At 45.9% G+C, this 16987-nt stretch overlaps 1 protein-coding gene across 1 annotated transcript; it reads left to right on the forward strand.

Annotated features, from left to right (window-relative positions):
* The first annotated feature begins 9643 nt into the window (after window positions 1–9643).
* Window positions 9644–13272, forward strand: LOC142862468 (uncharacterized). Its single transcript, XM_075995546.1, has 2 exons — window positions 9644–10692; window positions 13031–13272. Exons 1-2 carry the CDS (start codon window positions 9920–9922, stop codon window positions 13050–13052), a joined length of 795 nt encoding a protein of 264 aa, XP_075851661.1. The 5' UTR covers window positions 9644–9919; the 3' UTR covers window positions 13053–13272.
* Window positions 13273–16987: the final 3715 nt, after the last annotated feature.

The following is a 16987-nucleotide window of genomic DNA, read 5'->3' on the forward strand; positions in this document are numbered from 1 at the left end:
ATGGGAAGTGATGAGCGCAAGACAGAGGGACCGCAGGCCAGGGGGCTGCCCCGAGAGGTCAATGCCCACCTGTGACCTAGTGAAGGAAGGACTGTGTTCCCGCCCTCCTTTTCATCCTGACTCACCCACATTCAGGCTGAGCAGCAGCCCAGGTGGCCTTTGCTCCAAGAGGAAGCTTCCCGGCAGAAACAGTAAAGCCTTCCAACTTTTTTCCTTTGACATTTAAAACAGCTGGACTTTAGATGTGAGACAGAAAAACTAGGTAAGAACATAAGCTGAGTCAGTGCCTCCAATCAGGAACGAGATTTGCAAAACTCTCTCCAGGTTGTGGGCAAGAGAAGAGTGCAAGATGAGATCAACAGGATGAGGTGCTGGCATTGGGTCTCAGAGAAGAGCCCAGGGCCCCCCAGGCTCCCTCTTTTCCCTCACCAGCTTACTTTTAAGGGGGTAGTAGAACCCCAGATAATAGAAGGGACATGCCCCTTCCTGCCTGGGACCCTGGGGACCACAGGCTCTCAGAGGTCCTTGTCCTGCCATGACACACAGGTGCTCAGGAGTAGAAAGGACTGCATGGAGGTCCAGGTAGAGGACCCAAGACTTCTCCAAGTTTTCTGTGGTCCTAGAAAGCTGCAGCCCTTCCTGCACTTCTGAGATGGGCACAGAAACCAGAGAAGGACAGGGAGGGAGAAACTTGGAGGTGGCCTAGGCGGGAAAGGGGATGTTGTGTGGGTCCAAAGGGTACTGATCATCTCAGTCATAATTAAGGTAGACTAATAACGAATAATCAAGAAAGGAAATTAAGTAAAAAAACCCATTTACAATAGCTTCAAAAAAAATAAAATATTTAGGAATAAGCTTAACCAAGGAGATAAAAGACTGACTCGTACATTAAAAACTATAAAACACTGCTAAAAGAAATTAAAGAAGATACAAATAAATAGAAAGATGTCCTGTGTTCATAAATTAGATGACTTAATATTGATAAAATGTCTATACCCAAAATGACCTACAAATTTAATGCAATCCCTATCAAAATCCCAATAACATTTTTTTGGAGAAACAAAAAAACTGTCCTAAAGTTCATATGGAAACTCAAGAGACCCTAAATAGCCAAAACAATCGTGAAAAGAGATCAAAGTTGGAGGCCTCACACGTCCTGATTTCAAAACATATTACAAAGCTATAGTAATCAATATAGTGTGGTACTGCCATAAAGACAGATATGATAGATAAATGAAACAAAATGGAGATCCCAAAAATAAATCTTGCATATATGATCAAATGATCTTCAACAAGAGTGACAAGAGCAGTCAGTGGGGGAAAGAACAGTTTCCTTTAACGAATGTTGCTGGGAAAACTAAATATCCACCTGCAAAAGAATGAAGTGGGACCTAGATTTACACAATATACAAAAATTAACTCAAAATGGATTAAAGACCTAAACATAAGACCTCAAACTATAAAACTCCTAGAAGAAAACATAGAAAAGCTTTATGACATTGGATTTGGCAATGAGTTCTTAGATATGACATCAAAAATACAGGTGACAAAGACAAAAATAGACAAATGAGAGTTTATCAGACTTAAAAACTGTGCATCAGAAGAAACAATCTCTTCAGTGAAAAGGCAACCTATGGAATGGGAGAAAATATTTGCAAATCATATATCTGATAAGGGGTTAACATATAAAGAACTGCTACAACTCAACAATAAAAAACTCAATTAAAAATAATCAAAGGAGGCCGGGCGCTGTGGCTCACGCCTGTAATCCTAGCTCTTGGGAGGCCGAGGCGGGCGGATTGCTCAAGGTCAGGAGTTCAAAACCAGCCTGAGCAAGAGCGAGACCCCGTCTCTACTATAAATAGAAAGAAATTAATTGGCCAACTGATATATATATAAAATTAGCCGGGCATAGTGGCGCATGCCTGTAGTCCCAGCTACTCGGGAGGCTGAGGCAGAAGGATCACTCGAGCCCAGGAGTTTGAGGTTGCTGTGAGCTAGGCTGACGCCACGGCACTCACTCTAGCCTGGACAACAAAGCGAGACTCTGTCTCAAAAAAAAAAAAAAAAAAAAATAATCAAAGGACTTCAATAGATATTTCTCCCAAGGAAATATGGACTAAAAGCATATGAAAAGATGCTCAAAATCAAATGCAAATCAAGAAAACAATGAGATACCACCTCACACCCATTAGGAGGGTCACTATCAAAAAACCAAAAAATAACAAATGTTGGCAAGGATTTAGAGAAATTGGAACCCTTGTGTACTGTTGATGAGAATGTAAAATGGTATAGCCACTATGAAAAACAGTGTGGAGGTTCCTCAAAAAATTAAAAATTAGGCCGGGCGCGGTGGCTCACGCCTGTAATCCTAGCTCTCTGGGAGGCCGAGGCGGGCGGATTGCTCGAGGTCGGGAGTTCAAAACCAGCCTGAGCAAGAGCGAGACCCCGTCTCTACTATAAATAGAAAGAAACTAATTGGCCAACTAATATATATAGAAAAAATTAGCCGGGCATGGTGGCGCATGCCTGTAGTCCCAGCTACTCGGGAGGCTGAGGCAGGAGGATCGCTTGAGCCCAGGAGTTTGAGGTTGCTGTGAGCTAGGCTGACGCCACGGCACTCACTCTAGCCTAGGCAACAAAGTGAGACTCTGTCTCAAAAAAAAAAAAAAAAAAAAAAAAAAAAAAAAAAAAAAAAATTAAAAATTATTGTATGACTCAAGAATCCCACCTCTAGGTCTATGTCTAAATTGAAAGGAGGATTTCAAAGGGATATTTGCACAACCATATTCATAGGATCATTATCCACAATAGCCAAGGAGTAGAAGCAATCCAAATGTCCATTAACAGATGAATAAAGAAAATGTGGTATGTACATACAATTCAATGTGGTACATACATACATATGGTATGTACATACAATGTGGTACGTACATACATGTACGTACATGTGGTAAAATGTGGTACGTACATATTATTCAGCCTTAAAAAAGAAGGAAATCCCAACACATGTTACAACATGGATGAACTTTGAGGACATTATGCTAACTGAAATAGGCCAGTCACAACAAGATAAATACTGTCTTTTTCCACTTATATGAGGTATCTAGAGCAGTCAAAATCACAGAATGATGGTTGTCAGGGGCTCAGGGAAGGAGAAAATGGGAAGTTGTTCAACAGCCATAGGATTTCATTTATCTGTACACTTAAAAATGGTTACAATGGTAAATTTTATGTATTTTTTACCACAATTAAAAAATTTATTAAAAAAAGAAAACAAAGTAGAAAGGTGCTAATCCAGTACCACATGTCCTCCCCCACTCCTCCCCTATGTCCCGATACTACACAGGCCAGGAGTTCAGATAGAAGGAAGAAGAGGATGAGTAATAAAAATGAGTATACCAGTAATTAAGATTATATTTTCTATCAATAGGCAAAATGGAACTTAAGTTAAATTCATTAACTTAAGTTAATGTTACTTAACTTAATCAACTTAAGTTAAGAACATTATTGTAGGCCAGGCGCGGTGGCTCACGCCTGTAATCCTAGCACTTTGGGAGGCCGAGGCGGGCGGATTGCTCGAGGTCAGGAGTTCGAAACCAGCCTGAGCGAGACCCAGTCTCTACCAAAAATAGAAATAAATTAATTGACCAACTAAAAATATATACACAAAAAATTAGCCGGGCATGGTGGCGCATGCCTGTAGTCCCAGCTACTCGGGAGGCTGAGGCAGTAGGATCGCTGAGCCCAGGAGTTTGAGGTTGCTGTGAGCCAGGCTGACGCCATGGCACTCACTCTAGCCTGGGCAACAAAGTGAGACTCTGTCTGAAAAAAAAAAAAAAAAGAACATTATTGTAGCAACACTGTTAGTTATCTAGAGCCTTCCCTGCTCCGGTCCCATTTCTTCCACACTAACGAACTCTGGTTTCATGACGGCATCTACCCCTCCCCATGAGACTCAGGGTTAAGTTCTGATTGGTCTACGCCTGCCAGGACACTCCCAGACCCATTGCCAGTGATTGGTTTAGGCATGGGGATGTGACACAATCCTGGCCAATGAGATTCAGTGGGAAATCTGCCCCGGGGATTCTAAGATTGGTTTTCATCGACCTTAAAAAATGACACAGGAAGATTCTGTCTCTCCCCCTGCACCTGGCTTTGTGCAGGTGAAAATACCAGAGAGAAAAAATGGAAAGAATGGGGGGGTGGGGAGTCAAATATGATGTTATTGAACTGCTGGATAAACCAAACCCAGAACCATCCTACTCCACTTCTTGTCTTGTGAGATGATAAACTCTTGACTGTTTAGGCCAATTGGAGCTCAAATTAAGATTTATCTCAGTTTAACCAATGTCACCCTTACTAATTACCATCTTCTTAAACTAAGAAAATGTATCTTCCTAAAGCATATCTATATGATGTTCCCTTATGGTCACAGTTTCCTAACAAAAGAAAAAGGTAATATAATAAAATGTACGGGAGTTTGGTGCCTAGAAAGCTGATTTATATTCAAATACCAATAGCCATGACTATCTGGTCAATTCACTTCTGTGGTTCTGCTTCTCACATTTATAAAGTGAAAGATTTAAAACACATTATTCCCAAACTAGTGATTTGAATAGTAATAAAGGTGATCCACATGGTACTTTAACAGTTCTTAAAAGCTATGACAAGGCCACTCAAACCATTAGCTATAACTGCAGTGAGTTTAGTGGACCAGAATAAAACACGGGTCAGATGAATAACACAGAACGCTTGGGGGTGGGGAAAGTGGGCCCCACCCCCAAGTGGGTGGCAGGATGATACTCTAACCTGGCACCAGACTTACTTCTGCAAAGAAAAGTCACTCCAGACACCTATTCTAGTTCATCATACATGAATGTGGGCAGCCAAGCAAGGATCCTCAGCCAGTGTAGAGTAAGTATTCAAAGAAAAAAAGGGCTCAAGATGAACAGATAAACAGACTCTGGAGAAAACTGAGATGGTTCATCAAATACAACACTTTAAGAACATTTATTAGTTTCTCAATGAGATCTGAGAAGATAATTACCTCCATTGAAAATAACAGCTATGAGAAAGGAGCAGGTGGAGATGAAGAGTTTTGGGTTTTTGTTTTTTAAAAAAAAAAGATTGCCAAAAAACAAAATCTTGAAAGGCTAAATTCTAGGATATATAAAGGTAAAAAGACAAAGGGATGGAGAGAGCAGGAGAGAAGTTAAGAGAGAACAAGGAACAATTTGAGGAATCTAACACCAGTCTTGAAGGAATCCCAAAAAGAGAAAACAGGAAATAAATAAGAGGAGAAAATTTCCAAGATCTAAATAAAGACACAAATATTTAGACTAAAAGGACATGCACAGGAATGCTAACCAGGATGGATGAGAATCAAATCCACATCCCTGACTTCTGTAAGTCATCTGTGCATATTCACTATTTCAGGGTTGGGTTGATGTGATCAAAAGACTGGGGGGCTCTGGAGGTGAGGTTATATCACAGAGTGCGGCCATGGACCTCCCACTGGCTCCTTTTCCTTCCCCATCAAGTGGATGCCAAATTCCTTTCCCAGTATTATTATACAGAGTCATTCAGCTCTCCTTGCATAACCACACCCTGTGCTCAATAGAAGAAAAACAACCAAACAGTACTTACCTTTCTTAAAAGGCATGAGTTATAAACAGGAAAAAAAAGAGTCAGGTGCATGATAATCTTCTGTTTCCCTGAGGCGGTCTAAGTTGCTCTCTACTCCTAAGGAAATGAAGGCAGTACTGGTACCAAGAACAACCCCTCAGAGGGAATAGTGACTGTGCACTATGTCCTGTTGGGGCAGGGGGATGAGAGAGCAGCTCCCCATACAGGGGTGAAAGTTTATAGCTTGTGTTGGAATTTGTGATGAGGCTGTGTTGGAGTAAACCACCACTATGAGATTCAGGCTATTCCTACCAAGGATGAAGCTCTGGAGGATTCTGTTGCCATTGCTTAAGAACCACCCAAAGGGGCTGGGTGTGGTGGCTCACGCCTATAATCCTAGCACTCTGGGAGGCCTGGGAGGCCAAGGCAAGTGGATTGTTTGAGCTCAGGAGTTAAAGACTAGCTGGAGAAGAGGAAGACCCCGTCTCTACTAAAAATAGAAAGAAATTAGCTGGACAACTAAAAATATATATAGAAAAAATTAGCCGGGTATAGTGGCACATGCCTGTAGTCCCAGCTACTCAGGAAGCTGAGGCAGGAGGATTGCTTGAACCCAGGAGTTTGAGGTTGCTGTGAGCTAGGCTGACGCCACAGCACTCTAGCCTGGGCAACACAGTGAGACTCTGTCTCAAAAAAAAAAAAAAAAAAAAAAAAATAGAACCACCAAAAGCAAGTGAGGAATGCAAGGACGGAGAAAAGGGCTGCTTTGTCGCAAGAGAAAAAAGGATGAATTCTGCTTCCAGTTTATCTACCTGGCAACATATGTGAAAATATTGCATTATCCAGCTAAAAGAAACATTTTCCCTTCCTTGCTTTCCCCTACCCTCAAAATCCTGTTCCATTATAAAGCACTGTATCTATTCCTTTAATTTTCTTTCTTTTTTTTTTTGAGAGTCTCGCTCTGTTGCCTGGGCTAGAGTGGCGTTAGTCAGCCTAGCTCACAGCAACCTCAAATTCCTGGGCATAAGCAATCCTTCTGCCTCAGCCTCCCCAGTAGCTGGGACTACAGGCATGCACCACCATGCTTGGCTAATTTTTTATATATATTTTTAGTTGGTCAATTAATTTCTTTCTATTTTTAGTAGAGACGGGGTTGCTCTTGCTCAGGCTGGTTTCCAACTCCTGACCTTGAACAATCCGCCTGACTCGGCCTCCCAGAGTGCTAGTGAGCCACCGCACCCCGCCTATTCCTGTAATTTTCTGACATGTGCCCTCAGGGGTTCACCTCCCACTTGATGCCAAGATATTTTATTAAGTACAGCTCTCTTTCTAAGAATTCCAAGGAAACTACTTAGTGTGTGGTAAACACTGGAGCAGCAGATATGGGGGATTGGTGGGAGAGAAGAAGAGGAGTAAGTTTTAAGATACCTAAGTGGGGGAGGTATCAAGTAAACAGAGATGTCTGGAATACAAATACATATTTGGAAGTTAGGTAGGTTTGCATTTGGCTGCATGCACTAGAAACCCAACTACAGTGGTTTAACCAGATAGTGGTTTATTTTTCCAACATAAGAAGTGTAGGCAGCTGCTTAAGGAAGTCATCAAGTCCCCAGCCTCCCTGTGGTTTCCTTCTTGGCCATACATGCTTTGCCTGTGGCTTTCACCCTCATGTTCACAAAGTGGCTGTGACATTTCAAAGCATCACATCTGGGTCCCACTCAAGGAAAAAAGAATAAGGCAAAAGGCAGATCGCAACTAAGCATGTCCCTCACCACTTTTAAAATCAGGAAAACAATTGCTTTTCTAGAAGATGCACCAACTAGAGTTCTGCTTATCACTCACTGGGCAGAAGTGAGTTTTAAGGTCAGCCCTACATGCCCAAGAGCCCAAGAGATGAGTAATGTTAAATGTGCATGAGAACACCCTGAGCGCATCAGGGTTCCGTTGGTAAGGAGGGATTAATGTTTGGGAAGGCAACCTGCATGTAAAAGCCACCAGAATGGACCCAGTCACATGGCGGGGGGGAGGGGGGGGCATGGAGAAGCAAGCAGAGAAGTGAATCAGAACTCAGTCCTGAAAAGCCCCTACATTTAGGGTAAAGGTAGGGAAGAAGCTGGAAAATGACCAAGGAAGGATCAGGAGGAGGGAAGAAAAGTAGGAGTAAATTGTCAAATGAAAATAAAGAGAGACTTTATTTAAAAAGATTATTGCAAGGGCAGGGCAGGAAGGGGAGCCCTTCAGTAGAGGGAAGTTGTGACTTAAGATTTGCCAGCTCCCAAGAGCTGGGCAAACAGGGTTTTAATAAGGGAGTAAACAAGACAACAGCAGGTATGAGGAAGTAGGATTGAATGGAGGCAGGATTGGACAGTAGATCAGAGAATGTTTTACCGTGGGGCAGCCTCCTCCTGACAGTTCTCTCAGGAAGGAGAGATGCTTAACCCATTTTGTTCCAACTGATGAGTGGGGAAAAGCTGCTCAGCTAACCATTTGGGAGGCCAAGAATGTGGATTTGAAGGGTCTGTATGTGTGTGCCCTCAGCATGGTAAACAAGGGGGCGTCTATGAGTCTTAATTAAGTCCTTTGGGAAGGCAGTTCTTTGCAGTAAGTTTTCTAGAACACAAAGCATGGGGGGAAGGGACTTTCCAAGATCGCAGGGCTTAGACAAAATCCAACATTCTCAGAATCAGGAGAGTGAGATGTCATCAAGGCCCAGAGAACACAGCATTTCAAAAACCAGACTGTCAATTGTCAGAATAAGTTATGCTGGAGTAGAACAAAATAAAAATAAAAAACCTCAATGTTTTAATATGAGAATATTATTGAAATTTAAAACTATTTTGATAATTTCGAACTCACAGAAAAGCTGCAGGAATAGTGCAAAGAATTCACCCTAATTCCCCAAATATTAAGTTAATATTCTACTACGTTTGTTTTATCCATCTGTGTGTTCAGCTTCCCAGCTCCCCTCCAAGTCTGTTCTGGCTTACTAGAGGGAGGATGTGGCTTGCCTCGTGGCCTGGGGGTGGAGTGGGTAGACGGGGGTAGAAGAGGGTAGACGGGTAGTGGGTGGTGAGTGGTCTCCTGGCTGTCTACTTCTGGCTGGTGGCAGCAGGCCTGGGGCAGAACTCAGAGCCTGGGTCTGTTGGCTTGGTGGGACAGGTGCTCATAAGTCAGCCTGGCCTCCCCAGCTCTCAGTGACAGACCGCTGGCCCAGTGGACACCTCACCTTGCCCACAGCAGGCCCCATGGAAGGACTGTTGGCTCTCCACTTGGGGGCCTACCTCATACTCCCTCAGGAACGATGAGAAGCTTCATGCTGTCCCAAGGCTCAGAGACAGTAATCCCTGACCACCATCCAACACCACCAAACTCCCTTTGAACAGTGGTGCGGGATCAGGTGCTGTTGCTGAACCTGAGAAGCAACTTCCCTCCAAGTTCCAAATGGGGGGCACGGGGAGACGAGGGGAGATGGCCTGCCTTGCCTCATCTCTACTCCCCAGGGCCCAGGGAGAGCCTCACTCTTACTTCCTGTCATAACCTCCCCCTGTCCCCGTGGATGAGGGGCCCTTCTCTACCTACTGGGAGACACTCTAAGATACTTCTCCAGGTTTGAGTTTTCAAGCCCACCACTTTCATTTAGTGAGACAAATGCCTGCGTCTCCAGCCCTGAGGGTGGCGTCCCTTGGGAGAAAATTTAAATGCATAGCTTATTTGCAAAATAGAACCTGGGCACAACTGTATTTCCTCTGAGAGGCCTTCTGTTCAAGAATAAATGTTCTCTTCATTTTTAAAATAGTTTTTAAAGTCACTCTCATGAGGGAATCTTCCGGCCTCTGCGGCCATGTTGACCGGAGTCCTTGCCCAGAGCAGGTGTCTTCAGAGGACGCCGGCTTGGCGGTGGCGCGCGGCTTCCCCGTCCTGGCGTCCGTGCGGCAGAGCGACACGGGCCACGACTGCAGACGTTGGGGACCACAGACGAGCTGTGGGCGCCGCCCCGCACGGCGACCGTGCTCTCGGCCGGCGCGGCCACCGACAACACGCGCCTCTGCTTCCGCGGCCTCCCGTGGGCGGAGACGCGCAGCCGCGGCTCCGGGCCCAGCGGCCGGGCCGAAGGGCGCCCTCCCCGCGATCGGCCCGCGCCTCCCTCGACTCGGACCCGTGGGCTCACGGTCGCGGACATTCTGAAGTCCTTTCCCGGCCCGGGGTCGCTTAACCTGGACCCTGAGGGGCAGAATCCCAATGTTCGACATGCCTCGGGAGAACTCAGAGACGCGAGTGCGAAGGGCCCGCCATGCTAGAGTGCCAGGACTTGACTAGAAATGCCCGCGACCCTCGTGGACCCCTCACGCCCCGCGTGAAGCATTTGCACTTGAAGCGGAAACGCAAGAGCGCCACGCTGCGGGCGGAGCGCCCCTCTGCACCCGGGGGACAGGCGGCCCGCGCAGCGGCGCCCCAAGCGGGCGCCCGGCAGAAGCCCGCGACGCCGGCGTCCGCAGCTCCGCTGGGAACGGGCCGAGCCGCTTCAAGGACTCCGCTGCAGAGAGAAAGGGCCGTGAAGCTGCTCGCTCCTTCTGAGCCGGATCTGGTCGGTGCCAGCCGAGCGGCACAGAGGAGAAGGAAGACGCTAGACGCAGAGGGAGTGGGAAAACCAGCCAAGGAAGAGACGGCTGTTGAAAACGCCACCCGGACTACGCGGCCGGCCTGGTGTCCACACAGAAACTCGGTCCCCGAACACCGAGCCCGCGCCGCGCTCCACGCCCAGTGCGGTTCCTTCTGTTCCGTCCCTAGCCCCGAGGCGCCCCCAGCCCCGGCTTCCTGGGGAGCCCGCCTGCGGGCCAGCCGGCCACGGAGGGGCCGATGGCCGAGCCCACGCTGCCGCCAGCAGAGGGCGCCCGTGCACAACGCGGCCGAGCCGCCGCGCCGCGCCTGCAGCTCCCATAGCGCCTGGGACGGCCACCACAGCCCAGCGGTCGTCCGCGCCGCCCGCGCGCCCCCGGGGCCGCACAGACCAAGCTCCCTGCCCAGCAGCAGCCGAAGAAGAATCTGGCCCTCACAAGGAAGCAGGTATTTGCTGCCCGGGTGTTCAGGATGGCCAGCAAGGGCACGCGTCCCGAGAAGGCGCTCATCCCGGGCTTCAGGGCGGGCTCCCGAGGGAAGCTGCGCCAGCGGCTCACGGGACGTGGTCCGGACCGAGCCCAGGGAGCGCACGCAGGACCTGCCCAAGGCAGGCGCCAGGGCAGCACTGCCGCGCCGGTGGGCACGGTGTTCAGGGTGAACTTCGTGTGCCTCCAGCCAGTGGACGTGCTTTAGGGAGTCAAGCCACGACCGATGTGTCCTGAGGGCTGGCCGCTCCACCGCGGGCGCCGACCAGGCTCGGAGGGACGACAGCTTTGCCGGCTTCGAGCAGCCAGCTGGCGGACACCCGGCAGCCTCTTTAAGTTTTAATCCGTTTCTCTGGGGGTGCTTTGGGCTTGTTTTTAAAATTTTAATGTGGGTTACTTTTTGTGTAATTTAAGATACTTTTTTAGATTCCATATTACATTTTTGGATGTTAAAGCTAATAAAAAAAATTTAATAAGATGTAACAAAAGAAAGATATCTAAATGACCAATAAGCACATGACCAGCTCATCATTAATCATCATTAGGGAAATGCAAATCAAAACCACAAAGAGATACCATTTCACACACACAAGAATGGTTAAAATCAGACTACTAATACCAAATGTAGAACTGGAACACTCATACACTGCTGGTGGAAATGTAAAATAGTACAATCATTTTGGAAAAGTCTGGCAGTTTGTGACCAGTTACGCATATACCTACCATATGCCCTTGCCATTTATCCAAAAGAAATGAAACCATGTCCACACAAAGACTGGGACATGCTTTATTCATAACAGTCCCAAATTGGAAATAATCCAAATGTCCAACAGATGAAGAGATAAAACACATTGCATCATATCCATACAATGGAATACTATGCAGCAATAAATAAGAATAAACTATTGATACATGCAACACGGATGAATCTCAAAAGCATGCCACTAAATTAAAGAAGCCACACACAAGCGAATATATACTGCATGTATTAGTTTCCTATAGCTGCTGTAACAAATCCCCACAAATGAATGGAGCGCCTAAAGTACCACAAATTTATTCTTACAACAGTTCTAGAGGTCAGAAGTCTGACATGACATGACTGTACCTCCACTTACCACTTCTGGAGGCTGCAGGCCTTTTCAGCTCCTAGAGGCCATGTGTATTCCTTGGCCTGTGGCCCCTTCCTCACATCACTCCAGTTTACCTCTTCCAACACCCCATCTCCTACTGCTCTGATTCTTCTGCCTCCCTCTTACTAGGAGTCTTGTGATTACCCTGGCCCACCCGGACAATTCAGGATCATCTTCACATCTCAAGATCCTTTAAATCACTTTAATTAAATCACATCTGCAAAGTCCCTTTGCCACATGTATTAGTTTGCTAGAGTTGCCATACCAAAGTACCGCAGACTAGGGAATTAAAACAAAAATTTATTTCCTTACAGCTCTGGAGGCTGGAAGTTCAAGATCAAGGTGTGTGTGTAGGGTTCGTTTCTTCTGGGGTCTCTCTTCTTGGCTTGCAGAAGGCTGGCTTTTCACATGGTCTTTCCTGTGTGTGTTTCCTAATCCTCTCTTCTAATAAGACAAAAGTCATATTGGATTAAGGTCCACCCATATGATCTCATTTTACCTTACTTACCTCTTTAAAGTCCTTGCCTCCAAATACAGTCACATTCTGAGGTACTGAGGGTAAGGGATCCAACATATGAATTTTTGAGGGACACAGTTCAGCCACATAAGGTAACATTCACAGGTTCCAGGGATTAGGACATGAACATCTTCAAGGTGTCATTACTCAGCCTACTATACTGTATAATTATATTTACATAAAATCCTAGAAAAGACAAAACTGATCTATAGTAACAGCAAGCAAATTGGCAGTTGCCGGTTGCTGGAGGTGGGGAGGGAATGGACGACAAAGGGGCACAGGGAAATTTTTGAGGTCACAAATGTTCAAGACTTCAATTGTGGTGTGGTTACATGGGAAAATACATTGGCCAAACACATCTAAGCTGTACACAGAAGAGAGCACTTTATTGTTTGCAAATTCTAGCTTAATAAAGTTGACTTGAAGAAAACTTTTAACAGGTGAATGGAGGTGCTTCAAGGTTCTTCCTTTGAGAATGGCCTCTTAGTAGAATTCTCTTTGCACCCAGTAAATATCCATGTTGACATTAAAGTAGATCTTTTTGTTAATTCCCTGATTAGGTTTCTCTATTTTTGGTCTTTTCCGTTTTTCTCTGGTGTCCCTACCATTGGCAGACCATGTTATACAGAGCTTATGTTGTTTCTCTTGTGTAGTTCTCCTGCCGATGTGATCTGACTGCATTTTAGCGTGGATATGCTTCCCGATATTGTCAGAGCCACTCTGCGCGCTGTCCCATCAGTTCTGCTCTGCGGTCTTGTTTTGAGGTCCTCTGCCATACCTCCACGCCTACACAGCCTCTCTCGGCACTGCTGTACCTTCCCTGGATGCGTCTTCATTTTTTAAACATATTAATATAATTTCAGGCAATGTTGCCGCTTCCTCTCTGCTATCTCCTTTAATGCTGAAATATATATATTTTAAATATTTGCTCTGAATGTTTGAAACGCCTCCTGTTAGTTGAGAGAAATTCTTTGCTCCACCCATTTCTACTGGGTGGCTTTGAGTGAACTTGACGGGAAAGTGGCAGCCTGCACTTTCTATCAAGTACACACTGTAGGGAGCATCTGTTTGTATGCATTAGAGCACATATTTTATAAACCAGATGTCATGGATTTGTGTACCAACCACTCTGCTTACTCCCTGCTTGATCTTGGGCAAGCCGTTTAGCTCCTCCATGCCTCAGGTTCTTCATCTGTAAAATGGAAATAAGAACAATTCCTACTTTCCAGTGTTATGAGAATTAAATGTGTTACCAAATGAACTCAGGACGAGGCTGGCACAAGGTTGGCCCTGGGGAAGGGCCTGTCATCTTAATCTCCAGGAAGTCCACAGCCACTGCCTTGAGGCACTTCCTAAAGTGTCCCATGTTCCCCTCCTTACCTGACAAGTATCTCCTGCCGGCCCCCAGACACCTGCTGGCCAATTTCCTCAAAGCTTCCCCATGCACCTCTGGCCATTTATTCACACTGACCCTTCCTTCCCACCATCATTTGAAGCTGTCCAGAAATTCAGTGTCCTTCCTGAGTAGCTGAAAGAAAGGTGGTAATTTACATGGCCCTTCCCTCTCAGGTGACGCCAGGACCCTGCTTCCCCATTCAGCTCACGTGAACATAAAACACATCACCAGTCACAGACCAGCCACAGGGGAGTTTCCACATCAGGCAGCGCGGTTATCTTTCGATCCGCGTCACTGTGAGCCCCTGGCAGGCTCTCTGCACAGGGCTGGGGGGCTCAGCAGCTCTGGACTCACCGGCCACTCTGACTGCAGGGCCACCTCCCCCGCCCCTGTTGTCTTGCCTCCAGGCTGGCAGTCCACCTTAGCCCCCTGCTGTCATCTCTGACTCCCAGGACACATCTTTACCTTCTTTGAAGACATCGGCGTGTGGTTCACACTATCCCTCGTGACTCCATTTTCTCACTGTTTTGGTAACTTTATGTTGGTGAACCAGAAGAGATGCCATAACTGCATACTTCCTTATCCTCTTTAAGGGGACATGTGGTCACTTGGAAATAGAGATATTTCATAGTCTCCTAGTCTTAGCTAGGTATGGCCATGTGACTAACAGCCAATTGGATATAAGCAGAAATGAGTATGCAACTTTGGGAAGTGGGTTTTTTTTTTTTTAAGAGGAGGAATTGCATCCTTTTCTATCTTCCTCTCATGCTGGAAGGAGTGTGACGTGATGGCTGGAACCTGGTAGCCAGCTTGGGCCATGAGGTGAAAGCCACATACTAAGGACATCAAAGCAAGAAGACAAGCACCCAGACCCTGATACCATGAACTATCATGCCCTCTCCAAGCAGCCTATGCTTGTGAATGAACAATAAACCATCTTGTTTAAACACTGCCATTTGTGTTACATACAGTTGGACCTAATCCTTATTCTCAGAGTTTAAGATATCTTCAGATCACATGGTAAGTAGCTGGCAGAACCAGGATCTGAATGCTGGCAGATTCCAGAGCCCATGAGGCTACTCAGGGCAGTGGGTCTGTCCCACCTTGAGGTCCTTACAAAGGGGACACAGCACTAGGCACTGCAGTCATGAGCCCCAGGCCACAATAAGCAGCCAAGGAAGCCTGTGAAGGGAACAAGAGGAACACACAATTTGAGCGGCATGGATAAGCTTCCCTGCACACTCCGCGTCCTTCCCAACTGTAGTGCTGGAGAGGGCAGGGAGGGGAGAGAAGAGGTACACTGGGCTTCACTCTAAGACTTTTTATTCAGTAGATACGTATGTTTATACCTACAACAATTCCACACTACTGTAATTTTGTAGCTTTATACCATTTTAGGAGATTTGGTACATTTTTCGATTTACATACTCTCTGGCTCTAGAATCCCAGGAACAGAAGCTCTCAGGAGAGGTCCCATCTTCCCTCTTCAACACCCACGTTTCTCTGCTTCAACCACCTGGCGAGGCATTGGCCTGGGAGAGCAAGTACCAGTAGTGAGCCCAGGAGCCCATCTACCCATTACAGAAACTTGGTATGGGTACGTCTGGAGAGTTCTACAGACGGGGGAAAGGAGGAGAAACTGCTCAATAAACAGTGCTGGGACAACTGGCTACAGATACAGAAAAACAAAATTAGGTCCCTACTAAATACTATTACTAAAAAAAATTTCAAATGAATTAAAAATCTAATTATGAAAATAAAAATTTAAGCTTTTAGAAAACCTCAATGGGAGGGAAGGATCTCTTAAAGAAGATTCAAAGGCATAAACCATCAAGGCCAAAGCCTGATACATTTGACAACATTAACATTTTAAAATTACTTTGGCACAGCAAGAGACTCCTGAGGAGGGGAGGAGGCAAGCCACTCCCACCAGATACTTGCAACGCACATATCAGTAGTTGTTCAAAGATTACCGTATCTCCAAAATATATATTTCAAGAGCCTTAAATATCCCAAAGTAAAAGACAAATAAGCCAAATAAAAAATGGGCCAAGAATATGAACAAATAACAGACAAGGAAATTTGCACAGCCAACACACATATGAAAGATGCTTACCCTCAGTGCAAACTACCACTGAAAGGGGATAACATCCATCCAATTACACAAAGTGGAAAATCTGAGAATACCAAGTGTTGGCAGAATTGGGAGAAAGGGGGAACTCTCAGATTGCTGATGGGAAAACACACAGATACAAGTGCTTGGGGAGCAACTGGGACCATCCAGCCAGTTAGGGGACTTCCAGCACTCCTCCGAATCCATACAACGTCACAGGATGCTTACTTCAGCATAGTTGTAATGTGGAAACACGCAAAAACCATACATGTTCATCAGTAATGTATGGATCTAAAGTGGAATATCCTACAATGGAATACAACAGCTAAAAGAACTGAACCAAAGCTACACTCATACACACGAAAATCTCCAGAAGGTAATTATTATTTTTAAAAATTATTAAATATGTACAATACGGTATCATTTCTGTAAAGTTAAAAAAATATGCCAATATGCAAGATGAAACTAATCACAGATGGGAAGGATACAAACTGACTTCAGAACAGGGGACAGAGGCAGCAGGATTGGGATAGTTGGTTACATGGGGGAGACATAAGGATGTGCACCCCAGTTCTCTATTCTTTTTCATCATGTCCGAATTGTAGCTTTAAAAAATCCTCTCAGTTTTCCTCTTTTCCCCTTCTGTTCTGGGTTCATTAGTCTCCCAGGTCCTCAGGCACCTCGAGGCAGAATCTCGAGTACCCCTTTCTCTCCAAAGGCTCTTCCGAGGCTTCCCTCAGTCCTTGTCGTCCCAGGCTTAACACTGAATCCTGGGGCCTGCTTAGCGATGAGCACTTCTCCCTTCCTCGCTGTCTATCTAGTTGAATATGGGCTCTCCCACTTCTGTTTGTTCCTCTGAACGTGACTCCTGCCAGGCCTTTGACAAAGGCCTCTTTCAGCATAACTAGTCACCATGCTGCCCCAATCTCATCCTTGGAAACGCCCAACGCTGCTCTTCTGAAGATAAACACTGCCCTCACTGCCAAATACAATGGGCTTTTCACAGTTTCCCCCCCTTTAACCTCTTGCGAACTTTCACTATGAGGTGCCATGTCTTTAACTGCTCCCTGCGGGCAGCCAGGGCTCCTGCACCTCTGACTT

Source organism: Microcebus murinus, chromosome 19 (assembly GCF_040939455.1).
Source record: "Microcebus murinus isolate Inina chromosome 19, M.murinus_Inina_mat1.0, whole genome shotgun sequence".
In the NCBI taxonomy this organism is placed as follows: Eukaryota; Metazoa; Chordata; class Mammalia; order Primates; family Cheirogaleidae; genus Microcebus; species Microcebus murinus.

Coding starts and splice junctions, on each gene's coding strand:
- LOC142862468 (XM_075995546.1), top strand. CDS start 9,920: ATGCTAGAGTGCCAGGACTTGACTAGAAATGCCCGCGACCCTCGTGGA. Junction 10,693..13,030: donor TGGCCCTCACAAGGAAGCAG/GTATTTGCTGCC, acceptor TCTCTTGTGTAG/TTCTCCTGCCGATGTGATCT.